This window comes from Oncorhynchus nerka, linkage group LG9b (genome assembly GCF_034236695.1).
Source record: "Oncorhynchus nerka isolate Pitt River linkage group LG9b, Oner_Uvic_2.0, whole genome shotgun sequence".
Lineage (NCBI taxonomy): Eukaryota > Metazoa > Chordata > Actinopteri > Salmoniformes > Salmonidae > Oncorhynchus > Oncorhynchus nerka.
Genome location: NC_088424.1, coordinates 28,212,833 through 28,240,069, shown reverse-complemented (window position 1 = coordinate 28,240,069; position 27,237 = coordinate 28,212,833). Strand labels below are relative to the sequence as shown.

Here is a 27,237-nt window from a genome sequence, read left to right as displayed (position 1 = left end):
CTCAACCCTCTCTCTCTCTCTACTCTGTGTCAGAGCAGCTCATCATCCCTGCTCCCCTCACCTCTCTCTCTCTACGCTATGTGTCAGAGCAGCTCATCGTCCCTGCTCCCCTCACCCCTCTCTCTCTACTCTGTGTCAGAGCAGCTCATCATCCCTGCTCCCCTCACCCCTCTCTCTCTCTCTACTCTATGTGTCAGAGCAGCTCATCGTCCCTGCTCCCCTCACCCCTCTCTCTCTACTCTATGTGTCAGAGCAGCTCATCATCCCTGCTCCCCTCACCCCTCTCTCTCTCTCTACTCTATGTGTCAGAGCAGCTCATCATCCCTGCTCCCCTCACCCCTCTCTCTCTACTGTATGTGTCAGAGCAGCTCATCATCCCTGCTCCCCTCACCCCCTCTCTCTCTCTACTGTATGTGTCAGAGCAGCTCATCATCCCTGCTCCCCTCACCCCTCTCTCTCTCTCTACTGTATGTGTCAGAGCAGCTCATCATCCCTGCTCCCCTCACCCCTCTCTCTCCTACTGTATGTGTCAGAGCAGCTCATCATCCCTGCTCCCCTCACCCCTCTCTCTCTCTCTACTGTATGTGTCAGAGCAGCTCATCATCCCTGCTCCCCTCACCCCTCTCTCTCTACTGTATGTGTCAGAGCAGCTCATCATCCCTGCTCCCCTCACCCCTCTCTCTCTACTGTATGTGTCAGAGCAGCTTATCATCCCTGCTCCCCTCACCCCTCTCTCTCTCTCTACTGTATGTGTCAGAGCAGCTAATCATCCCTGCTCCCCTCACCCCTCTCTCTCTACTGTATGTGTCAGAGCAGCTCATCATCCCTGCTCCCCTCACCCCTCTCTCTCTACTGTATGTGTCAGAGCAGCTCATCATCCCTGCTCCCCTCACCCCTCTCTCTCTACTCTATGTGTCAGAGCAGCTCATCATCCCTGCTCCCCTCACCCCTCTCTCTCTACTCTATGTGTCAGACCAGCTCATCATCCCTGCTCCCCTCAACCCTCTCTCTCTCTCTCTACTGTGTGTCAGAGCAGCTCATCGTCCCTGATCCCCTCACCCCTCTCTCTCTACTGTATGTGTCAGACCAGCTCATCATCCCTGCTCCCCTCAACCCTCTCTCTCTCTCTACTGTATGTGTCAGACCTGCTCATCATCCCTGCTCCCCTCACCCCTCTCTCTCTCTCTCTACTGTATGTGTCAGACCAGCTCATCATCCCTGCTCCCCTCACCCCTCTCTACTGTATGTGTCAGACCAGCTCATCACCCCTGCTCCCCTCACCCCTCTCTCTCTCTACTGTATGTGTCAGAGCAGCTCATCATCCCTGCTCCCCTCACCCCTCTCTCTCTCTCTCTACTGTATGTGTCAGAGCAGCTCATCATCCCTGCTCCCCTCACCCCTCTCTCTCTACTGTATGTGTCAGAGCAGCTCATCACCCCTGCTCCCCTCACCCCTCTCTCTCTCTACTCTATGTGTCAGACCAGCTCATCATCCCTGCTCCCCTCACCCCTCTCTCTCTCTACTGTATGTGTCAGAGCAGCTCATCGTCCCTGCTCCCCTCACCCGCCAGCCTGTCCTCCACCCTTCGCCCCCTGCCCCTTGTGCCCCTCTCTGCTGTCCCTGTTGGAGAGTGTGTGTGACACTTAGCTGTAATACATAATATATTTGGGTGGGTGTTCTGAATGATTCATTAGCCATCTGGCACAGAGACAGCTACTCCATACTTTGCGTGTGTTTGTGTGTGCGTGTGTGCGTGTGTGCGTGTGTGTGTGTGTGTGTGTGTGTGTGTGTGTGTGTGTGTGTGTGTGTGTGTGTGTGTGTGCTCCTCAGCATATATTCAGTCCAGCTCTTAGTTCCCCTTCATTTTCCTTCTCAGTCTGTATACAGAAATGCCTTTTTTTCTACAGCAGTTATCACCTAAATCAATCAATTAACAAGTTAATCACTCAACCAATTAATAAATTAACCAAATAATCACTCAACCAATCAATCGTGCATCATTCAGTCACATAATCCTATTGTGCCCTTGATAGTGAACTCAAGAAATGAATTGACATGTTATATTGCATTAGAAGTACTTGTACTCACCATGGGTGTTAACCTTGAGTTTTAAAAGAGAGAGTGTGTAGGGGTCTCATTTCCAATCATGCAATCATACAGCTAATTGAACTGTATAAACAATGGTTTATAGTCCCATGTGGGTAGTCGTTGTGAAAACACAGGCCCAGCTATTTATTCGGTAACTAATAATGGATAAATTCTATTCTAATCCCAATGGAAGCATTCGGAATGTTTTATAAAACGTTATGTTTATGACATTAAATGGAAGATAATGCACTTAAAACTAGTACTGGCATCTATAGGCGTACACACAGGACTCCTCTGTATGTTTTGTCATTCGCTGTAAGCAGTCTTCTTAAAATGGCAGCAACATGATGTTCAAATAGTTTCTCTTTTTTTTCTTCTTATATTTCCCTCCCTTTGTTCAGTGGTTGTTCTCTGTGTAGGTGGAGGTGTGTGGGAGAGGCCGGCAGGCCACATTCTGTTCATGTAATGAATTCAACCACTTAAAAGTCAGTTTCAGTACAATACAGTGTAACACTATGAGGAGACCGGGAAGGTAGAGCAGCCACTCAGTGTAACACTATGAGGAGACCGGGAAGGTAGAGCAGCCACTCAGTGTAACACTATGAGGAGACCGGGAAGGTAGAGCAGCCACTCAGTGTTACACTATGAGGAGACCGGGAAGGTAGAGCAGCCACTCAGTGTTACACTATGAGGAGACCGGGAAGGTAGAGTAGCCACTCAGTGTTACACTATGAGGAGACCGGGAAGGTAGAGTAGCCACTCAGTGTTACACTATGAGGAGACCGGGAAGGTAGAGTAGCCACTCAGTGTTACACTATGAGGAGACCGGGAAGGTAGAGTAGCCACTCAGTGTTACACTATGAGGAGACCGGGAAGTTAGAGCAGCCACTCAGTGTTACACTATGAGGAGACCGGGAAGGTAGAGCAGCCACCAGTGTAACACTATGAGGAGACCGGGAAGGTAGAGCAGCCACTCAGTGTTACACTATGAGGAGACCGGGAAGGTAGAGAGCAGCCACTATGAGGAGACCGGGAAGGTAGCTTGTTACACTATGAGGAGACCGGGAAGGTAGAGTAGCCACTCAGTGTTACACTATGAGGAGACCGGGAAGGTAGAGTAGCCACTCAGTGTTACACTATGAGGAGACCGGGAAGTTAGAGCAGCCACTCAGTGTTACACTATGAGGAGACCGGGAAGGTAGAGCAGCCACTCAGTGTAACACTATGAGGAGACCGGGAAGGTAGAGCAGCCACTCAGTGTAACACTATGAGGAGACCGGGAAGGTAGAGCAGCCACTCAGTGTAACACTATGAGGCGACCGGGAAGGTAGAGCAGCCACTCAGTGTAACACTATGAGGAGACCGGGAAGGTAGAGCAGCCACTCAGTGTAACACTATGAGGAGACCGGGAAGGTAGAGCAGCCACCAGTGAAGGAGACCGGGAAGGTAGAGCAGCCACTCAGTGTAACACTATGAGGAGACCGGGAAGGTAGAGCAGCCACTCAGTGTAACACTATGAGGCGACCGGGAAGGTAGAGCAGCCAATCAGTATTACACTATGAGGAGACCGGGAAGGTAGAGCAGCCACTCAGTGTAACACTATGAGGCGACCGGGAAGGTAGAGCAGCCACTCAGTATTACACTATGAGGCGACCGGGAAGGTAGAGCAGCCACTCAGTATTACACTATGAGGCGACCGGGAAGGTAGAGCAGCCACTCAGTGTTACACTATGAGGCGACCGGGAAGGTAGAGCAGCCACTCAGTATTACACTGTGAGGCGACCGGGAAGGTAGAGCAGCCACTCAGTGTTACACTATGAGGCGACCGGGAAGGTAGAGCAGCCACTCAGTATAACACTATGAGGCGACCGGGAAGGTAGAGCAGCCACTCAGTGTTACACTATGAGGCGCCCGGGAAGGTAGAGCAGCCACTCAGTGTTACACTATGAGGTGACCGGGAAGGTAGAGCAGCCACTCAGTATTACACGATGAGGCGACCGGGAAGGTAGAGCAGCCACTCAGTATTACACTATGAGGCGACCGGGAAGGTAGAGCAGCCACTCAGTGTTACACTATGAGGCGACCGGGAAGGTAGAGCAGCCACTCAGTGTAACACTATGAGGCGACCGGGAAGGTAGAGCAGCCACTCAGTGTTAACACAGGGAAGGTGAGGCCACTCAGTGTTACCGGGAAGGTAGAGCAGCCACTCAGTGTAACACTATGAGGTGACCGGGAAGGTAGAGCAGCCACTCAGTGTTACACTATGAGGCGCCCGGGAAGGTAGAGCAGCCACTCAGTGTTACACTATGAGGTGACCGGGAAGGTAGAGCAGCCACTCAGTATTACACGATGAGGCGACCGGGAAGGTAGAGCAGCCACTCAGTGAGGCGACCGGGAAGGTAGAGCAGCCACTCAGTGTTACACTATGAGGCGACCGGGAAGGTAGAGCAGCCACTCAGTGTAACACTATGAGCGACCAGTGGAAGGTAGAGCAGCCACTCAGTGTTACACTGAGGCGACAGGGAATGAGGCGACCGGGAAGGTAGAGCAGCCACTCAGTGTTACACTATGAGGCGACCGGGAAGGTAGAGCAGCCACTCAGTGTTACACTATGAGGCGACCGGGAAGGTAGAGCAGCCACTCAGTGTAACACTATGAGGCGACCGGGAAGGTAGAGCAGCCAATCAGTATTACACTATGAGGAGACCAGCCACTCAGTGTTACACTATGAGGAGAGAGACCGGGAAGGTAGAGCAGCCACTCAGTGTAACACTATGAGGAGACCGGGAAGGTAGAGCAGCCACATCAGCAGCCACTCAGTGTAACACTATGAGGAGACCGGGAAGGTAGAGCAGCCACTCAGTGTAACACTATGAGGCGACCGGGAAGGTAGAGCAGCCACTCAGTGTAACACTATGAGGCGACCGGGAAGGTAGAGCAGCCACTCAGTGTAACACTATGAGGAGACCGGGAAGGTAGAGCAGCCACTCAGTGTAACACTATGAGGAGACCGGGAAGGTAGAGCAGCCACTCAGTGTAACACTATGAGGAGACCGGGAAGGTAGAGCAGCCACTCAGTGTAACACTATGAGGAGACCGGGAAGGTAGAGCAGCCACTCAGTGTAACACTATGAGGAGACCGGGAAGGTAGAGCAGCCACTCAGTGTAACACTATGAGGCGACCGGGAAGGTAGAGCAGCCACTCAGTATTACACTATGAGGCGACCGGGAAGGTAGAGCAGCCACTCAGTATTACACTATGAGGCGACCGGGAAGGTAGAGCAGCCACTCAGTATTACACTATGAGGCGACCGGGAAGGTAGAGCAGCCACTCAGTATTACACTATGAGGCGACCGGGAAGGTAGAGCAGCCACTCAGTGTTACACTATGAGGCGACCGGGGGAAGGTAGAGGCAGCCACTCAGTATTACACTATGAGGCGACCGGGAAGGTAGAGCAGCCACTCAGTGTTACACTATGAGGCGACCGGGAAGGTAGAGCAGCCACTCAGTATTACACTATGAGGCGCCCGGGAAGGTAGAGCAGCCACTCAGTGTTACACTATGAGGTGACCGGGAAGGTAGAGCAGCCACTCAGTATTACACGATGAGGCGACCGGGAAGGTAGAGCAGCCACTCAGTATTACACTATGAGGCGACCGGGAAGGTAGAGCAGCCACTCAGTGTTACACTATGAGGCGACCGGGAAGGTAGAGCAGCCACTCAGTGTAACACTATGAGGCGACCGGGAAGGTAGAGCAGCCACTCAGTGTTACACTATGAGGCGACAGGGAAGGTAGAGCAGCCACTCAGTGTTACACTATGAGGCGACCGGGAAGGTAGAGCAGCCACTCAGTGTAACACTATGAGGTGACCGGGAAGGTAGAGCAGCCACTCAGTGTAACAAGAACAAACAACGACAAACCATCACAGAAACAGCATAAAAAAAATCCTGAAATCTGGCCCTGCTATTCATATCTATCCATTACATTAACAACTACACTCTTAGAAAAAAAGATGCTATCTAGAACCTTAAAGGGTTCTTCGGCTGTCCCCATAGAAGAACACTTTGAAGAACCTTTTTGGTTCCAAGTAGAACCCTTTTGGGTTTCTTGTAGAACCCTCTATGGAAAGGGTTCTACATAGTATCCAAAAGGGTTCTACCTGGAACCAAAAAAGGGTCCTTCCTGTAACCAAAAACGTTTCTCCAATGGGGCTAGCCGAATAACTTTTTTGGAACCCTTTGTTCTAAGAGTGTTCTGAACATTCTCTCTAATAGCTAGTGTATTTCTCCAGTTCAGGTCATGGTGGATTTGGACTGTGTAGATGCGACAGACGGGTCTGCCAGTCTGTTTGTGCTATCATGTCAACTGGCACTCATTATCGTGTTTTGCTTGACAATGACAGCAATGGATCTGGGACCAGGCTTTTGGTCTTGTGGCTCTAAACGAAACTTGGACAAAACATTTTATGTAGGTTTTCCCTTGCATTGATTGTATTTTTAATGTTGTTCTGGTGATTTGTTTGGACAGAAGGGATTCAGCTGCATAAAACTAGTGATCTGTGGTCAGAAGAAATTCTCTGCCCAATCAGCCATGAAGGAGCAGCAGTGCTACAGCTTTTGTTCAATGTGTTTGATGGCTGTAGACTCCCACACCTCTCCACACTCACTCTCTGCTCTCCCTCTTTCTCTTTCTCTCTCTCTTTCGGTCTCCCTCTCTCTAGCACCTTCTCTCTCTCTCCCTCTCTCTCCCCATCCCTCTCTCTATTGCGTGGGCCCACACTTGAGTTTCTGCCATGTGCTTTCTGCCCCCCCTCCACACAACCCCTCCCCCACAATCCGCAGCACTTACTATCAGAAGTTAATCGATTCATCTATACATAGAATAGAATGAATGCCTGTTCAAAGTCATACATGTATGGCGTTAGCAATGTAGTGTACAGTACAATGTACAGGAAGTACAGTTAATACAGAGACTGATTTGCCTTTCTTTACTTCCTGTTGGTTGCTGTAAATGTTTTCAATGTTTGTGTGCGTGGGTGGAGGGATGTCAATATGTACGTGGGTGGAGGGATGTGAATAGGGTTATTCCATGTCATTTCAGCAAGCCATGACACCCACCATCTCAGATTGTTCTGAACTCATTTCTGTAGTTAGAAACAGATAAGATTAGCATTCTTGAAACGTTATTTTGGTGAAATTGTATTTGATCAAATTGATTGCACCCAAATTGGCTATTTTTATTTATAGGGTTCATATAATCTTCAATAGATATAGTACCTAACATCCGATTTGGATCATATTTATTTTTATCAATGACTAAGACATGAGGAATCCAATAACATTTCAAAAGCCACCACGGCACCCCCCCACACAACCCACGCCAATCCCACCCCAACAGCCAGTGTACAGTATCAGTTCTCTATGTTTGAGAAGTAGTATAAAGATGTGGTTTGGAGTTTTTTCATCCTTTGTAATGTATTTCCTGTGACTCTGGTGATGGTCCCTCCCCCCCAATGAATTTGCTTACATTATTTACCATAAATGAGTATGAAAGTAGCAGGTTTTCCCAACTAGGTGCTGCTGTTCCTGCTACTGACACCACGCCCTTTTATCCATTTCGCTGGTCTCTTGTGTTTATTAAATAGATCACAGCATTTCTTTACATCTTCGAGCAGAAAACCAATCGTTTTTGCTGATGATGAAAATACATTGTGTGGTCAAGCCAGTCCTCCATGAAAGCAATTCAGTTTGGCCTTCTCTTAGCAACCTAATGCTTCAACACAACTATCCTTGAGTAGTCCAACAAATGGAGGCTCTCTGAGAGGGCTATCCATATGGTGCAATTCTCATAAGAAGACTTTTCCTACAAGCCCAGCATTTTGATAGACATATGGACTTGTGACTAAATGTGACAACCCTAATAAAATAATACAAATATTAACCATTGCATGGCAGTCGTATGTTTATAAAACATTTATTATTAGAAAACATCTTATTGTTAAACCCAGCCCAATACCTTCACCCTTGCAAAAAACACTATACAGTGTGTGTTTGAGACTAGTACCATTGAAAACCATTAGAGGACATAACGTTGAAACCATTAGAGGACATAACGTTGAAACCATTAGAGGACATAACGTTGAAACCATTAGAGGACATAACATTGAAAACCATTAGAGGACATAATGTTGAAACCATTAGAGGACATAACGTTGAAACCATTAGAGGACATAACGTTGAAACCATTAGAGGACATAACGTTGAAACCATTAGAGGACATAACGTTGAAACCATTAGAGGACATAACATTGAAACCATTAGAGGACATAATGAAACCATTAGTTGAACGTTGAAACCATTAACGTTGAAACATTAGGACATAACGTTGAAACCATTAGAGGACATAACGTTGAAACCATTAGAGGACATAACGTTGAAACCATTAGAGGACATAACGTTGAAACCATTAGAGGACATGAAACCATTAGAGGACATAACGTTGAAACCATTAGAGTTGAAACATTAACGTTGAAACCATTAGAGGACATAACGTTGAAACCATTAGAGGACATAACGTTGAAACCATTAGAGGACATAACGTTGAAACCATTAGAGGACATAACGTTGAAACCATTAGAGGACATAACGTTGAAACCATTAGAGGACATAACGTTGAAACCATTAGAGGACATAACGTTGAAACCATTAGAGGACATAACGTTGAAACCATTAGAGGACATAACGTTGAAACCATTAGAGGACATATGAAACCATTAGAGGACATAAATTGAAACCATTAGAGGACATAACGTTGAAACCATTAGAGGACATAACGTTGAAACCATTAGAGGACATAACGTTGAAACCATTAGAGGACATAACGTTGAAACCATTAGAGGACATAACGTTGAAACCATTAGAGGACATAACGTTGAAACCATTAGAGGACATAACGTTGAAACCATTAGAGGACATAACGTTGAAACCATTAGAGGACATAACATTGAAAACCATTAGAGGACATAACGTTGAAACCATTAGAGGACATAACGTTGAAACCATTAGAGGACATAACGTTGAAACCATTAGAGGACATAACGTTGAAACCATTAGAGGACATAACGTTGAAACCATTAGAGGACATAACGTTGAAACCGACATAACGTTGAAACCATTAGAGGACATAACGTTGAAACCATTAGAAACCATTAGAGACATAACGTTGAAACCATTAGAGGACATAACGTTGAAACCATTAGAGGACATAACGTTGAAACCATTTAACGTTGAAACCATTAGAGGACATAACGTTGAAACCATTAGAGGACATAACGTTGAAACCATTAGAGGACATAACGTTGAAACCATTAGAGGACATAACGTTGAAACCATTAGAGGACATAACGTTGAAACCATTAGGACATAACGTTGAAACCATTAGAGGACAGTAACCATTAGAGGACATTTGAAACCATTAGAGGACATAACGTTGAAACCATTAGAGGACATAACGTTGAAACCATTAGAGGACATAATAAAAACCATTAGAGGACATAACGTTGAAACCATTAGAGGACATAACGTTGAAACCATTAGAGGACATAACGTTGAAACCATTAGAGGACATAACGTTGAAACCATTAGAGGACATAACGTTGAAACCATTAGAGGACACGTTGAAACCATTAGAGGACATAACGTTGAAACCATTAGAGGACATAACGTTGAAACCATTAGAGGACATAACGTTGAAACCATTAGAGGACATAACGTTGAAACCATTAGAGGACATAACGTTGAAACCATTAGAGGACATTACGTTGAAACCATTAGAGGACATAACGTTGAAACCATTAGAGGACATAACGTTGAAACCATTAGAGGACATAACGTTGAAAACCATTAGAGGACATAACGTTGAAACCATTAGAGGACATAACGTTGAAACCATTAGGAGAAACCATTAGAGGACATAACGTTGAAACCATTAGAGGACATTACATTGAAACCATTAGAGGACATAACGTTGAAAACCATTAGAGGACATAACGTTGAAACCATTAGAGGACATGAAACCATTAGAGGACATAACCATTAGAGGACATAACGTTGAAACCATTAGAGGACATAACGTTGAAACCATTAGAGGACATAACGTTGAAACCATTAGAGGACATAACGTTGAAACCATTAGACATAACGTTGAAACCATTAGAAGTTGAAACCATTAGAGGACATAACGTTGAAACCATTAGAAGACATAACGTTGAAACCATTAGAGGACATAACGTTGAAACCATTAGAAGACATAATGTTGAAACCATTAGAGACATAATGTTGAAACCATTAGAGCCTCTGACATAACGTTGAAACCATTAGAAGACATAACGTTGAAACCATTAGAGGACATAATTAGAAGACATTGTTGAAACCATTAGAGGACATAACGTTGAAACCATTAGAGGACATAACGTTGAAACCATTAGAGGACATAACGTTGAAACCATTTAACGTTGAAACCATTAGAGGACATAACGTTGAAACCATTAGAGGACATAACGTTGAAACCATTAGAGGACATAACATTGAAAACCATTAGAGGACATAATGTTGAAACCATTAGAGGACATAACGTTGAAACCATTAGAGGACATAACGTTGAAACCATTAGAGGACATAACGTTGAAACCATTAGAAGACATAACGTTGAAACCATTAGAAGAGATAATGTTGAAACCATTAGAAGACATAACGTTGAAACCATTAGAAGACATAACGTTGAAACCATTAGAGGACATAACGTTGAAACCATTAGAAGACATAATGTTGAAACCATTAGAGGACATAACGTTGAAACCATTAGAAGACATAACGTTGAAACCATTAGAGGACATAACGTTGAAACCATTAGAAGACATAACGTTGAAACCATTAGAACTGCAGTAACCAAAAGGTTTGCTGTTCGTCAGGAAAGGTCTAACTAATCCATTTTTTAAATGGAATAAACCACACACAGAGGGACCGTTTCCTAGACACAAATTAAGAATAAGAATAAGACATACTGAATTGCTTTCATGGAAGATTGGCTTGAATTGTGAGCATGACAGCACAATTTATTTCAATCATCAACAAAAGCTATTGGCTTTCTACCCAAATCCATACTGAATGATGGAAATATTCTGTTAAGCTGATAGTGTCGCTCTGAATGTGATAAGTTATCAGATGATGATAATTGTGGGTTAATTTGATTTCCTCAACGTAGACCGCTTCTGTCACTCAAAGTTCCTTATCCATAAGCCACACTACCTATTAACCATTTATTACATTGAAAACATGTGTCGGCAGAATCCTGGCTACAGCAGGGGCCCACATGAACATCCCCGTGGACCTGCGGACTCTGAGGGCGGTGCGAGTCCTGAGGCCTCTCAAACTGGTCTCTGGGATCCCTAGTAAGTACTCTGCATATCAATCACCAGCTGAAATATTAATCAGTTACAGTATCATAATACCTCTGTCTGTACTCTACTACAATGTCTTATTCCCAGAGGCAATCGGGCATTAACTATTCATACACGTGTGTGGTGTCACCAGGCTTGCAGATCGTGCTGAAGTCCATCATGAAGGCCATGGTGCCTCTGCTCCAGATCGGCCTGCTCTTGTTCTTCGCCATTCTCATGTTCGCCATCATCGGCCTGGAGTTCTACAGCGGGAAGCTCCACCACACCTGTCTACCTACAGCTGACATCCTGGGTAGGAACATACTCCACTCTCCCTCACACTCCCTGCATTTCATACACTACCCCAGTGGTTCCCAACCTGCGGTATTAGGAACCATAGGGTTACTTGGCTTATCCATTGGGGTACTTGAAAAGACTCACTAGACCATAGGCCTACTGGTAAAATGCAATTTTATTTTTTTATTTTTTTATTTCACCTTTATTTAACCAGGTAGGCTAGTTGAGAACAAGTTCTCATTTGCAACTGCAACCTAGCCAAAATAAAGCATAGCAATTCAACACATACAACAACACAGAGTTACACATGGAATAAACAAAACATACAGTTAATAATACAGTAGAACAAAAGAAAACAAAAAGTATATATACAGTGAGTGCAAATGAGGTAAGTTAAGGAAATAAATAGGCCATGATGGCGAAGTAATTACAATATAGCAATTAAACACTGGAATGGTAGATCGGGCAGAAGATGAATGTGCAGGTAGACATACTGGGGTGAAAAGGAGCAAAATAAATAAATAAATACCAGTACGGGGATGAGGTAGGTGGATAGATGGGCTGTTTACAGATAGGCTAAGTACAGGTGCAATGATCTGTAAACTGCTCTTAAAGCTAGTGAGGGAGATGTGAGTCTCCAGCTTCAGAGATTTTTGCAATTCGTTCCAGTCATGGGCAGCAGAGAACTGGAAGGAAAGACGACCAAAGGAGGAATTGGCTTTGGGGGTGACCAGTGAGATATACCTGCTGGAGCGCGTGCTACGAGTGGGTGCTGCTATGGTGACCAGAGACTTGTAGATAACCTGTAGCCAGTGGGTTTGGCGACGAGTATGAAGCGAGGGCCAACCAACGAGAGCGTACAGGTCGTAATGGTGGGTAGTGTATGGGGCTTTGGTGACAAAACGGATCGCACTGTGATAGACTGCATCCAGTTTGTTGAGTAGAGTGTTGGAGGCTATTTTATAGATGACATCACCGAAGTCGAGGATCAGTAGGATGGTCAGTTTTACGAGGATATGTTTGGCAGCATGAGTGAAGGATGCTTTGTTGCGATATAGGAAACCGATTCTAGATAACATTTTGGATTGGAGATGCTTAATGTGAGTCTGGAAGGAGAGTTTACAGTCTAACCAGACACCCAGGTATTTGTAGTTGTCCACGTATTCTAAGTCAGAGCCAATGGGGTACTGTCGTGAAATATTCTAATCAAGTGAGAGAAACTTTGTCATTTCTTCAAACAATCATCTTTATTTAATATCGATTAATTATTGCAATAATGAAACCAGTCAACCCAACACTCTTGACTGTTCGGCCGAGTAATCTAACCTATACGCAAATGCAGTGTTCTTTATATAGCTGACACTAACAATGCTTAGTCATGGCTGGTTCCACCCGTCCCATGCAGACCAAGGGCACCATAAGCCACTCTGGGTTCATCCGGTCGTTATCTGCGCGGAGTTGTTGTCTTAACCCCTACCCTAGTTTAGTTTCTCAAATGCAGGGATGATTTTGAGACATTGAGGGATTGTTCTTCTCCTAAGCTATCTCTAGTAAAACACATTCTTGTCCTTGTAATGCAGTCTTTAACTCATTTGTCAGCTCAAGCCATCTCATGTGACCATACGCCCAGATTGACTGCAGGGAACTAGAGTGGAAACCATAAAAACACAGTATTAGTAGGACAGAAATGTCTTACTATTAGTGAAATATGAATTGTTAACCATTAATAAGAAATTAAAAGGTAAATACGTAATTTTTCTCTCACAGTACTTCAGGGGTACCTCGGACAGAGCAAATTCAACATACTCTATTATACTGTATTTAACTTTAGCATACTCTATTATACTGTATTTAACTTTAACATACTCTATTATACTGTATTTAACTTTAACATACTCTATTATACTGTATTTAACTTTAACATACTCTATTATACTGTATTTAACTTTAACATCCTCTATTATACTGTATTTAACTTTATACATTATATATGTATTTAAATGTATTTAACTTTAACATATTCTATTATACTGTATTTAACTTTAACATACTCTATTATACTGTATTTAAATGTAACATACTCTATTATACTGTATTTAACTTTAACATACTCTATTATACTGTATTTAAATGTAACATACTCTATTATACTGTATTTAACTTTAACATACTCTATTATACTGTATTTAACTTTAACATACTCTATTATACTGTATTTAAATTAACATACTCTATTATACTATTATTTATTTAACTTTAACATATTCTATTATACTGTATTTAACTTTAACATACTCTATTATACTGTATTTAACTTTAACATACTCTATTATACTGTATTTAATGTAACATACTCTATTATACTGTATTTAAATTTAACATACTCTATTATACTGTATTTAACTTTAACATCCTCTATTATACTGTATTTAACTTTAACATATTCTATTATACTGTATTTAACTTTAACATACTGTATTTAACTCTCTCTCCCCCTGCACTGTTTATAAGAACATCTTTATAATGCAACTCTTTGACCTGGCAGCTTCACGAGGACCATTCTGTCCCATCTAACACTTAGAATAAAGGGTTCCTTTTTTTCTTAGAGTGTATTATTGTTTTATTTTTATTTACACAGTCAAGTTTCAAATGGCTTTGTCTGACTGGTTTACTGTACTTACAGGCTTCTAATTTGCCCAAAGGATGGAACATTCCTTTGTTAGATGATGACATGGGGCAAACATATTATTAATGTTAGTGTGCCCAACTGAGCTGCCTAGCTACATTTCAATTAGCCAACAATGATTACTCTGTAATTACACAAGCCACAAATAGTATTTTATTTACTCTAACATGGAAAAAATATGGTTTGACCCAGTGATATACTGTATGATCAATCTCCAGAAATGTGTATTTCTCAACTGTCAATTCATGCAGCAACACTGACCCCTGGGATGTTGTTGAGTGGTCCCTGAGATGGTTAGCTGACACAGATTCAGTCAGTTCTCAAGTGACAGTTTTTAATATAAGTGGTCCTCCAAGGACAAGGGATCATAGCTCCCCTGTTGTAATTACGGTTGAGAGGGACGCCGCTCTAGACATCCCCTACTCCTAAATCCTATTTCAGTCTATGGTGACATTGGAAAAGGTCAGAAGCAGAGCTAATGTAATCAAACTGAAAAGATTTGGCATGGATCCTCAGATTCTCAAAAGGTTCTACAGCTGCACCATTGAGAGCATCTTAACTGGCTGCATCACCGCTCGGTATGGCAACTGCTCGGCATCCGACTGCAAGGCACTACAGAGGGTAGTGAGTACGACTCAGTACATCAGTGGGGCCAAACTCCCTGCCAACCAGGACCTCTATACCAGGGCGTTGTCAGAAGAAGGCCCTTAAAAGTGCCAAAGACTCCAACAACCCAAGTCATAGTTTTCTCTGTCTCAGTACTGAATGGCAAGCAGTACTGGAGCGCCAAGTCTGACCCCAAAAGGGTCCTGAATATCTTCTACCCCCAAACCATAAGACTGTTGAACAGTTCATCAAATGGCCACCCTCCTTTATTATTATATATATTTTTTTGCACTGACATTATGTACACTCACTAGACTCTACCCACACACCCACACATACTACACTGACACTCCAACACGCACGCACACACACACACACACACACACACACACACACACACACATTCACACACACACACACACGCATGCACACACACACATATATTATCTATCCTGATTTCCTAGTTACTTTTTACCCCTAGCCACAGTACCAGTCAAAAGTTTGGGCACACCTACTCATTCAAAGGTTTTACTTTATTTTTGCTATTTTATATATTGTAGAATAATAGTGAAGACATCAAAACTATGAAATTACACATGGAATCATGTAGTATCCAAAAAACTGTTAAACAAATCAAAATAGATTTTAGATTTTAGATTCTTCAAAGTAGCCACTCTTTGCCTTGATGACAGCTTTGCACACAGCATTCTGTAATGCTTTTGAAGGAGTTCAAAAGGAGTTCCCACATATGCTGAGCACTTGAAGGAATTCCCACATATGCTGAGCACTTGTTGGCTGCTTTTCCTTCACTCTGTGGTTCAACTCATCCCAAACTATCTCAATTCGGTTGAGTTGGGGTGATTGTGGAGGCCAGGTCATCTGATGCAGCACTCCATCACTCTCCTTCTTGTTCAAATAGTCCTTATACAACCTGGAGGTGTGTTTGGGGTCATTGTCCTGTTAAAAAACAAATGATATCCAACCTAAGCGCAAACCAGATGGAATGGCGTATCGCTGCAGAATGCTGTTGTAGTCATGCTGGTTAAGTGTGCCTTGAATTCTAAATGTATCACTGACAGTGTCACCAGCAAATCACCATCGCACCTCCTCCTCCATGCTTCACGGTGGGAACCACTCATGTGGAGATCATCCGCTCACCTAATCTGCGTTTCACGAAGACACCAAAAATCTCAAATTTGGACTCATCAGACCAAATGACAGATTTCCACCGGTTCTCATGTCCATTGCTCTTGTTTCTTGGCACAAGCAAGTCTCTTCTTATTATTGGTGTCCTTTAGTAGTGGTTTCTTTGCAGAAATCTGACCATGAACGCCAGATTCACACAGTCTCCTCTAACAGTTGATGTTGATATGTGTCTGTTACTTGAACTCTGTGAAGCATGTATTTTGGCTGCAATTTCTGAGGTAACTCTAATGAACTTGTCCTCTGCAGCAGAGGTAACTCTGGGTCTTCCTTTCCTGTTGCGATCCTCCTGAGAGCCAGTTTCATCACAGCGCTTGATAGTTTTTGCGACTGCACTTGAAGAAACGTTCATATTTCTTGAAATGTTCCACATTGAGTGACCTTCATCTCTTAAAGTAATGATGGACTGTCTTTTCTCTTTGCTTATTTGAGCTGTTCTTACCATAATATGGACTTGGTCTTTAACCAAAAAGGGCTATCTTCTGTATACCACCCCCTACCTTGTCACAACACAACTGATTGGCTCAAACATATTAAGAAGGAAATAAATTCCACAACTTTTAAAAAGGCATACCTGTTAATTGAAATGCATTCCAGGTGACTACCTAATGAAGCTGGCTGAGAAAATGCCAAGAGTTTGCAAAGCTGTCATCAAGGCAAAGGGTGGCTACTTTGAAGAATTTCACAATTAAAATATATTCTGATTTGTTTAACACTTTTTTGGTTACTACATGATTCCATATGTGTTATTTCATAGTTTTGATGTCTTCATAATTTTTCTACAGTGTAGAAAATAGTAAAAATAGAAAAACCCTTGAATGAGTAGGTGTGTCCAAACTTTTGACTGGTACTGTATATCTAGATTCTATATTACCTCAATTACCTCAACTACCTCGTATCCATGCATACTGGTATTCCTTATATATAGCCTCGCTATTGTTATTTTATTGTGTTATTATTTCCTTATTTTGTTCAAATATTTGTCTTACTTTTTAACTCTGCGTTGTTGGGAAAGGGCTCGTAGGTAAGCATTTCACTGTAAAGTCTACACCTGTTGTATTCAGCATTTCACTGTAAAGTCTTCATCTGTTGTATTCAGCATTTCACTGTAAAGTCTACACCTGTTGTATTCAGCATTTCACTGTAAAGTCTACACCTGTTGTATTCAGCATTTCACTGTAAAGTCTACACCTGTTGTATTCAGCTGTAAAGTCTGCATTTCACTATTCAGCATTTCACTAAAGTTGTATTCAGCATTTCACTGTAAAGTCTACACCTGTTGTATTCAGCATTTCACTGTAAAGTCTACACCTGTTGTATTCAGCATTTCACTGTAAAGTCTACACCTGTTGTATTCAGCATTTCACTGTAAAGTCTACACCTGTTGTATTCAGCATTTCACTGTAAAGTCTACACCTGTTGTATTCAGCATTTCACTGTAAAGTCTACACCTGTTGTATTCGGCCCATGTGAACAATACAATTGGATTTGAAACAACACACCGTGGACAGTGGTTGTCAGGCTCCCCATCCTGTTAGGTGGAATACTGCAACACTGTGTTAGTTTGGTGAAGAAAGGAGCGTGCTACTTACATTTTAACCACCTCTGCCTTGTCCTGTGTTAGAAAATGAGACGATGGATACGACTGAGGTGGAGTTTGCGTGCGGAGTGAGGAAGTGTCCAGAGAAGTACGACTGTGTCGGGTCGTGGATCGGCCCCAATGACGGCATCACCCAGTTTGACAACATCCTGTTCGCTGTGCTCACTGTCTTCCAGTGCATCACCATGGAGGGATGGACAGCTGTGCTCTACAATGTGAGTACCGTACACTCCAACTACTTTAAGGCTACTCAACAACAACAAGAATATGTTTCTTTTGGGCAGACACATTGAGGGTCAAACCCTAACTTCATGTGTAATTCAATGTTTCACGTACAGTGAATGATTTATCAATGTCAATGGGAGCTTTGTCTGAATGTTGGCGTGTTGCATGGGTATCTCTAAGGTTTGTGGATTCGTGGAGGATTCCTGAATGCACATGTTTGATAGGTTCCTCTATCTTGTATCTGTTCTTGTACTTCTTGTATTTACATACACGTCTCGTGTGTGCTAGACCAACGATGCCTTGGGCTTTATGTGGAATTGGATCTACTTTATTCCTCTCATCATCATCGGCTCTTTCTTCGTACTCAACCTGGTGTTGGGAGTCCTCTCCGGGTGAGTAAATAAAAGTGTGTGTGTGTGTGTGTGTGTGTGTGTGTGTGTGTGTGTGTGTGTGTGTGTGTGTGTGTGTGTGTGTGTGTGTGTGTGCACGTCCATGTGTGTGTTTAAAATGTATGCGTTAGTCATAGAAATCAAGTTTGTGTGTGCAAGTTTGTGTGATTGTATGTGGGTTTTGGAAGGGGTTTCAATGGATTGCCCCATGTCCTGCATGTGTAGGGAGTTTGCCAAAGAGAGGGAGCGGGTGGAGAACCGTAGAGCCTTCATGAAGCTGAGACGCCAACAGCAGGTAGAGAGAGAACTCAACGGATACAGAGCCTGGATAGACCGAGCAGGTACGGTACTGTCACCTTAGAACCGCCACCAGAACTACGTAAGATGGAACAATGTATATATTATAAGATCCAAGTGGTGATTTGGGTGTTGTGGTTTGGTCGAAGTAGATCATATTCATTTTGCAAGCTGCTGTGTTGCTTTTGAAATGGCTCTGCCCTGATGGAGATACCTGGTGAATATGTGGCTGGAGGGTGACTTTGTGAAGCTGCAGTGCTATAATGGCAATCTACAGTATCTTTCTCCCACGCAAGTTGAGGTTGAGAGGAAGGTGAGACTGACTCACTGACTCAAGTGTGTATGTGTGAATGCGAGTCTGTGCACATCCATGTGTGTGTGTGCGCGTCCATTTTTGTGTACATGTGCTCGTCCGTGTGTGTGTGTGTGTGGGTGTGTGTGTGTGCACGTCTGTGTTTGTGTGTGCCCGTCCGTGTGTGTGTTTAAAATGTATGTGTTAGTCATAGAAATCAATGTGTTCCATCTCTGGAGGGGTTTATCAGGGCCCTGAAAGAGAAACGTTGGCTGCCAGGCGAGCACTAGATGAGCTCTTACCTGATGATGAGTTTCTCCTCCTCTTAGAGCATCGACACTATGCAACACTATACATTCAGCCCCAATACCCCAATAATTCCACCTTTGCAATACTAAAACATCATTTCAATATTACATTTCAACAGGTTAGCCCCATGATTTGCTCACAATCTTCAGAGAGTGCTGAGAGAGGGAGAGAGACATATTTATGTTTCAGTAACACTTTATGATCACTTAGTGTGGATGACCTTGAAATGTGTTCATCCCAATGTCACAGAGGAGGTTATGCTGGCTGAGGAGAACAAGAAGTCGGGGAGATCTGCTTTAGATGGTAAGAACCAGAAGACATTGAGAGGAGTCACCAAAATGTCCTATTAATGTCCTTCCCTTCCCTTCCACATTCACTACCCTTACAGTCCAGACGCATTGTCCAGACACTGTAATCCTTACAGTCCAGACACATTGTCCAGACACTGTAATCCTTACAGTCCAGACACATTGTCCAGACACTGTAATCCTTACAGTCCAGACACATTGTCCAGACACTGTAATCCTTACAGTCCAATACAGTACAGTACACTGTTTTTGATGATATATTGAACACTTCACCTTTTCACAACCTGCCTTTCTCCATCCACTACACAACAACTCCAGCTTTTGACAAAGGCAACATTTTGTTCCTCTTTGACCTTCGTCGATGCTGCAGACAATTGCAAATGTCAGTGAAAAGTGAAAATATACTGTAAAACACCTCAAGAAGTTCATTTGCTTTGTTTACTGTGTGGACATTGTGGTTGTCTTGGTAACAGTAAAGTGAAAAAGGCTTGGCGTGCGCCTGTAGTGATATACCATCTGTCAACAAGGTCTTGTTTTTAGAATGTTTTTGTTTGTCTCACTCCTTTTCAGAAGACGTGAATGATTCATATGACACTTTCATTTACACCGTATCTAATATCTACCCTTCCTCTCATGTTCAGAGGACTTCAGTCAGTTTGACCTGAGAGTTAGTATGTCAGCGTGAATATGTGCCATTCCCCACTGTTAACATATCATTATTTCTATTTGGAGCTAGTTTGCCATTCACTATGCTGGCTCGTGAAATGTGTTGTGTCATAAAGCATCTGTGGTTTCATGTCAGACTATCTGGGCTATTAGAGACGTTCTCTGTTTGTTCTCATTTTCTGTCGTGTGTGTATTCAGTGCTGAAGCGGGCCACCAGTAAAAATGCAAAGCGTAGAGGAGGTCCTGGGGATGCGGAGATCTCCACTATAGGTGAGTGAGGAACACACAACCTAGACCCTCATATTAAGACTTCTTGTTGTCTTTCTCTCTACCTCCATTTCTGATCTCTTTCCCCCGTACCTATTTGACCTCTAATATTTTCTACACCTTTTCTCTCTTCTCTCCAACCCTGACCTTTTTCTCTCTCCATATCCTTTCTCTCCCTCTCTTTCTTTCTATTTTCTTAAACTATCCTCCTCTCCTCTCATTCCTCCTCCCCCAGGAGCGCCTCGTATGCGGATCCGTACAGTGCGGCGTGGCCCGGTGGCGTACATGCGTCGTAAGGAGCGTATGCTGCGTATCTCCCTGCGGCGCATGGTGAAGACAGACACCTTCTACTGGACTGTCCTCAGCCTGGTGTTTCTCAACACCATTTGTGTGGCCATTGTCCACCATAACCAGCCAGACTGGCTCTCCACCTTCCTGTGTACGGTTGAGCGATCAATTGATTGAATCAATAACATTTGATTTATATAGACAATTCCACCACAACAATTCCACATTCCGAAAAAAAAAACTCCTGGCCCTAAGCATAGGCTATGTATTGTATTTACAGTAGCAAACTTTAAATGCATTCTGAATAACTTTCAATATCTCTCCAGACTATGAAGATGGTGCTCTTCCATCGTACAGTGTTTATAACATAGCCTGAAAAAAAGCTGGGTTTGAACAGAGAAAAACTCAACATCTGCCCAGCCTTTCATTTTTAATCGTTTATTCTTTTTTTCAGACTATGCAGAGTTTGTTTTCCTGGGGCTCTTCTTGGCAGAGATGTTCTTAAAGATGTACGGCCTGGGATTCCGCCTCTATTTCCACTCCTCATTCAACTGCTTCGACTGCGGAGTGAGTTCATTGGTCCTTTACGTTTACTCCCTGGTAGCTTATGGTGAACCTTGATTACCACAGCTAAGTGGAATCAAGATTTACAAATGTGGCAACAAAATATTTGCTTATTATTATACAGGTGGATCAAGAGGCATTACATTTCTAACAATATGGACAATTAAGTGCTATTGTTATGTGATACTGTCCTATATTGCAGACTAATGTGTGTTCTTAATGATAGAGGTTTGTCTAAACTGAACTTCTCTTACAGTGTTTGAGTGTTGCTTGGTGTCTCTTGTGCAGGTGATAGTTGGCAGCATCTTTGAGGTGGTGTGGGGCTTCTTCCGGCCTGGCATGTCCTTTGGCATCAGCGTCCTGAGGGCACTGAGACTCCTGAGGATCTTTAAGATCACCAAGTGAGTGGGACATCAACCAGAATGAGGGTTAGGGTCAACATTAGTGTTACTGCTGTAAGTACAATGTATTATCACACTAGGGTTAAGGTTACTGCTGTAAGTACAATGTATTATCACACTAGGGTTAAGGTTACTGCTGTAAGTACAATGTATTATCACACTAGGGTTAAGGTTACTGCTGTAAGTACAATGAATTATCACACTAGGGTTAAGGTTACTGCTGTAAGTACAATGTATTATCACACTAGGGTTAAGGTTACTGCTGTAAGTACAATGTATTATCACACTAGGGTTAAGGTTACTGCTGTAAGTACAATGTATTATCACACTAGGGTTAAGGTTACTGCTGTAAGTACAATGTATTATCACACTAGGGTTAAGGTTACTGCTGTAAGTACAATGTATTATCACACTAGGGTTAAGGTTACTGCTGTAAGTACAATGTATTATCACACTAGGGTTAAGGTTACTGCTGTAAGTACAATGTATTATCACACTAGGGTTAAGGTTACTGCTGTAAGTACAATGTATTATCACACTAGGGTTAAGGTTACTGCTGTAAGTACAATGTATTATCACACTAGGGTTAAGGTTACTGCTGTAAGTACAATGTATTATCACACTAGGGTTAAGGTTACTGCTGTAAGTACAATGTATTTTCACACTAGGGTTAAGGTTACTGCTGTAAGTACAATGAATTATCACACTAGGGTTAAGGTTGGGATTAATGTTAGGTTTAGGGTCAGCATTGGTGTTACTGCTGTAAGTACAATGATTTACCACTCTAAAAGGCAGTCAAAATGGCAGAAGGAAGATATTGAGGTCCATCTATTTAGTGTGCCAACCTACTCTCCTTTTTCTTGACCAGGTACTGGGCATCACTGAGGAACCTGGTTGTTTCTCTCATGAGTTCCATGAAGTCCATCATTAGTCTGCTCTTTCTCCTCTTCCTCTTCATTGTTGTCTTCGCCCTGCTGGGCATGCAGCTCTTTGGGGGCAGGTGAGCAGAACCATAGGGTTTGGGTTAATTTATTAGATACAGTGTCACTGATATCAGGATAATTATTCAGTAGTTCTCCAATATCAGGATATTAACAATGTCTTCTATAGACAGGTCTCAGGTCCCATAAATGTATTTTCAGTTGTTCTGTTCATTGACTATTGATGTGGATTCGCCATGATCATATCACCAGATATTATTCCAAATATAAATTCAGGAGCAGCCTGAAGCTGTTCCATGTTTTGTTGTGCTGCATCGGAAATGGAATGATAAATCTGAAATGAAACGTCTGGCTGAAAATATCAACTTCCACCTCCTCCTCTTCCTACCTCTTCCTCCTCCTCTTCCTACCTCTTCCTCCTCCTCTTCTTCCCCGGTCCATCTGCCTATCCTTTCTCTTTCTCCCTCTAGGTTCATCTTTGAAGATTACACTCCTACCAACTTTGACACGTTTCCAGCTGCCATCATGACAGTGTTCCAGGTTTGGCTTCTTCACTCCAGACTCTCCCTCTCACTCTGGCTTCCCCATGATGACACACAGAACCCAGGGATATCTCCCACATCCCCCCAGGGCCAAGATTAAACAACTCTGTTCACCGCTTGCCTCCCCTTCATTTACTGGCATCCCACACATACACACACGTATACGCATGAATGTCAGAGCAGTGAAGTATGGAAGAATGTTTGATCAAAACCATAAACTAGGTTTTTACGAGATAAATCAATGAATAGTTGGCCTGACATTTTTAACTCTGCAGAGAGAAAGAACCCTGTTACCAATATGATTCAATTATGTCCCAACAATGACTAAACAATTCCGACAAGGTTCCTGCCATTTTGAGTCTTCTTATGTATTGGTGTGTGGTATTTGTGTGTCTGCATTTTCAATGATATACTTTGCGTTTTTGTATTATTTTCATTCAAATTTAATTGGGCTGCTCATTATTGATCCTGTAAATGTGACTCTAGATCCTGACTGGTGAGGACTGGAATGAGGTGATGTACAATGGGATCCGCTCACAAGGAGGAGTGCAGTACGGAATGTGGTCCTCCATATACTTCATAGTGCTCACCCTGTTTGGGAACTGTATCCTTCTTCAACTTCCTACGAACCACCGTCTACTGATTCTGCTCACATTGTAGATAGGTTTCTATATACACTACCATTCAAAAGTTTGGGGTCACTTAAGAAACGTCCTTGTTTTTGAAAGAAACACACAATTTCTGTCCATTAAAATAACAAATATCAATATCAAATTGATCAGAAATACGATGCAGACATTGTTAATGTTGTAAATGACTATTGTAGCTGGAAACGGAAGATTTTCTAATGGAATATCTACATAGGCGTACAGAGGCCCATTATCAGCAACCATCACTCCTGTGTTCCAATGGCATGTTGTGTTAGCTAATCAAAGTTTATCATTTTAAAAGGCTAATTGATCATTAGAAAACCCTTTTGCAATTATGTTAGCACAGCTGAAAACTGTTGTTCTAATTAAAGAAGCAATAAAACTGGCCTTCTTTAGACTGGTTGAGTATCTGGAGCATCAGCATTTGTGGGTTCGATTACAGGCTCAAAATGGCCAGAAACAAAGACCTTTCTTCTGAAACTCGTCAGTCTGTTCTTGTTCTGAGAAATGAAGGCTTTTCCATGCGAGAAATTGCCAAGAAACTGAAGATCTCGTACAACGCTGTGTACTACTCCCTTCACAGAACAGAGCAAACTGTTCAAAAAATGTGCTTTTCTTTAAAAAACAAGGACACTTCTAAGTGGCCCCAAACTTTTGAACGGTAGTGTATTTCTTTCTCCTTATGTGAAAGTTGTAGCAGGCCTAAAGTAGGGGTCATGGGTTTTGATGTTGTGTGGAACTGTTGGACAGAAGTTCATGTATTTCAGTTTCTTCCACCCCTGTAAGCATTCTTGACCATACTGTGACCAGATACACTGCTCAACGTCTTCTTGGCCATCGCTGTGGATAACCTTGCCAACGCACAGGAACTCACCAAGGTGTGTAGTACTATTTTAAGAGTTTCTACAGAATTGGTTATCTTGAAATTAAAATAAGTGCTTTCAAATAAATGTTTAAGGGTCATGATCTATGGTCATAGCCAATGTTCCCTCTAAACTGCGTACGTGTGCAGGACACGCAGCTCCCCCGGGACTGCAGAGCAGAAGAAATATCAGCCCGCGCAGAGAAGCATGAGATTTTCCTATTCGTTTTCCCTGTTAATTAACACTATCAACATTTCCCTTTACTGTGGGAATTGTGATCAAATCAACGCAATATTAGCCACGTTCAATGCAACATACCGAGAACAAAAATGAACTATGCAAGAGATTTTGTTCTAGGCAGAATGCATTAGAGTAGGATTCTGTTGCATTGACACGCATGACTCAGCCCATACTCTACACAGACCAGTGTGCCAAAACCAATCAGAGCTGCAGTAGGCTATATGCAAATAGACAATTGCCATATATGGATCTGTGCCATTCACTTTGAACTGGACTGTGTTTACAGCATGAGCTGTCATGAGTAGATGCGCTCAGTGGTGTAATGTACTGAAGTAAAAATACTTGAAAGTACTACTTAAGTAATTTTATTGGGGTATCTGTACTTTACTTTACTATTTATATTTTTGACAACTTTTACTTCACTGCATTCCTTAAGAAAATGATGTACTTTTTACTCCATACATTTTCCCAGTTCTTGTTACATTTTGAATGCTTAGCAGGACAGGAAAATTATCCAATTCACACACTCAAGAGAACATCCCTGGTCATCCCTACTGCCTATTATCTGGCGGACTCACTAAACACAAATGTTTCATTTGTAAATTATGTCTGAGTGTTGGAGTGTGCCCCCAAAAATGTGCTGCCTGGTTCGCTAAATGTAACTAATTTTAAATGATTCATGCTTGTACTTTTACTTTTGATAGTTAATTATATTTTAGCAGTTATAAACTGAGAAAGAACTCAGAAAGAAACGTCCTCTCAATATCAACTGTGTTTATTTTCAGCAAACTTAACATGTGTAAATATTTGTATAAACATAACAAGTTTCAACAACTGAGACATAAACTGAACAAGTTCCACGACATATGACTAACAGAAATGGAATAATGTGTCCCTGAACAAAGGGGGGTCAAAATCAAAAGTAAGAGTCAGTATCTGGTGTGGCCACCAGATGCATTAAGTACTGCAGTTCTTGCTGTGAGATGTTACCCCACTCTCCCACCAAGGCACCTGCAAGTTCCCGGACATTTCTGGGGGGAATGGCCCTAGCCCTCACCCTCTGATCCAACAGGTCCCAGACATGCTCAATGGGATTGAGAACCGGCTCTTCGCTGGCCATGGCAGAACACTGACATTCCTGTTTTGCAGGAAATCATGCACAGAACGAGTAGTATGGCTGTTGGCATTGTCATGCTGGAGGGTCATGTCAGGATGAGCCTGCAGGAAGGGTACCACATGAGGGAGGAGGATGTCTTCCCTGTAACGCACAGCGATGAGATTGCCTTCAATGACAACAAGCTCAGTCCAATGATGCTGTGACACACCTCCCCAGACCATAACGGACCCTCCACCTCCAAATCGATCCCGCTCCAGAGTATAGGCCTCGGTGTACCTCTCATTCCTTTGACGATAAACACAAATCCGACCATCACCCCTGGTGAGACAAAACCGTGACTCGTCAGTGAAGAGCACTTTTTGCCAGTCCTGTCTAGTCCAGCGACGGTGGGTTTGTGCCCACAGGCAACGTTGCCTTACAACAGGCCTACAAGCCCTCAGTCCAGCCTCAGTCTGAGCACTGATGGAGGGATTGTGCGTTCCTGGTGTAACTCGGGCAGTTGTTGTTGCCATCCTGTCTCACAGGTGTGATGTTCGGATATACCGATCCTGTGCAGGTCTTGTTACACAGTACTTTCATTGCAATTTATTGCCCTGGTTACATCTGCAGTCCTCATGCCTCCTTTCAGCATGCCTAAGGAATGTTCACGCAGATGAGCAGGGACCCTGGGCATCTTTTCTTCTGTGTTTTTCAGAGTCAGTAGAAAGGCCTCTTTAGTGTCTTAAGTTTTCATAACTGTGACCTAAATTGCCTAAATTGTCTGTAAGCTGTTAGTGTCTTAACGACCATTTCACAGGTGCATGTTCATTAATTGTTTATGGTTCATTGAACAAGCATGGGAAACCCTTTACAATGAAGATCTGTGAAGTTATTAGGATTTTTACAAATTATCTTTGAAAGACAGGGTCCTGAAAAAGGGACGTTTCTTTTTTTGCTGAGTTCATTTACTTTTGATACT

General features: G+C 42.9%; 1 protein-coding gene across 1 annotated transcript in view; it reads left to right on the top strand.

The window, feature by feature from the left end:
* LOC115114545 (voltage-dependent R-type calcium channel subunit alpha-1E-like) overlaps positions 1 to 27,237 on the top strand; it is a 70,975-nt gene that overhangs the window by 15,128 nt on the left and 28,610 nt on the right. Inside the window, exons 4-17 of the mRNA XM_065013610.1 lie at positions 11,437 to 11,540; positions 11,683 to 11,828; positions 17,953 to 18,135; positions 18,434 to 18,537; positions 18,760 to 18,875; positions 19,682 to 19,735; positions 20,605 to 20,676; positions 20,909 to 21,112; positions 21,416 to 21,528; positions 21,814 to 21,926; positions 22,795 to 22,926; positions 23,338 to 23,407; positions 23,896 to 24,013; positions 24,870 to 24,937. Coding sequence (XP_064869682.1) covers positions 11,437 to 11,540; positions 11,683 to 11,828; positions 17,953 to 18,135; positions 18,434 to 18,537; positions 18,760 to 18,875; positions 19,682 to 19,735; positions 20,605 to 20,676; positions 20,909 to 21,112; positions 21,416 to 21,528; positions 21,814 to 21,926; positions 22,795 to 22,926; positions 23,338 to 23,407; positions 23,896 to 24,013; positions 24,870 to 24,937 — 1,597 coding nt within the window. The remainder of the gene's footprint in view (positions 1 to 11,436; positions 11,541 to 11,682; positions 11,829 to 17,952; positions 18,136 to 18,433; positions 18,538 to 18,759; positions 18,876 to 19,681; positions 19,736 to 20,604; positions 20,677 to 20,908; positions 21,113 to 21,415; positions 21,529 to 21,813; positions 21,927 to 22,794; positions 22,927 to 23,337; positions 23,408 to 23,895; positions 24,014 to 24,869; positions 24,938 to 27,237) is intronic.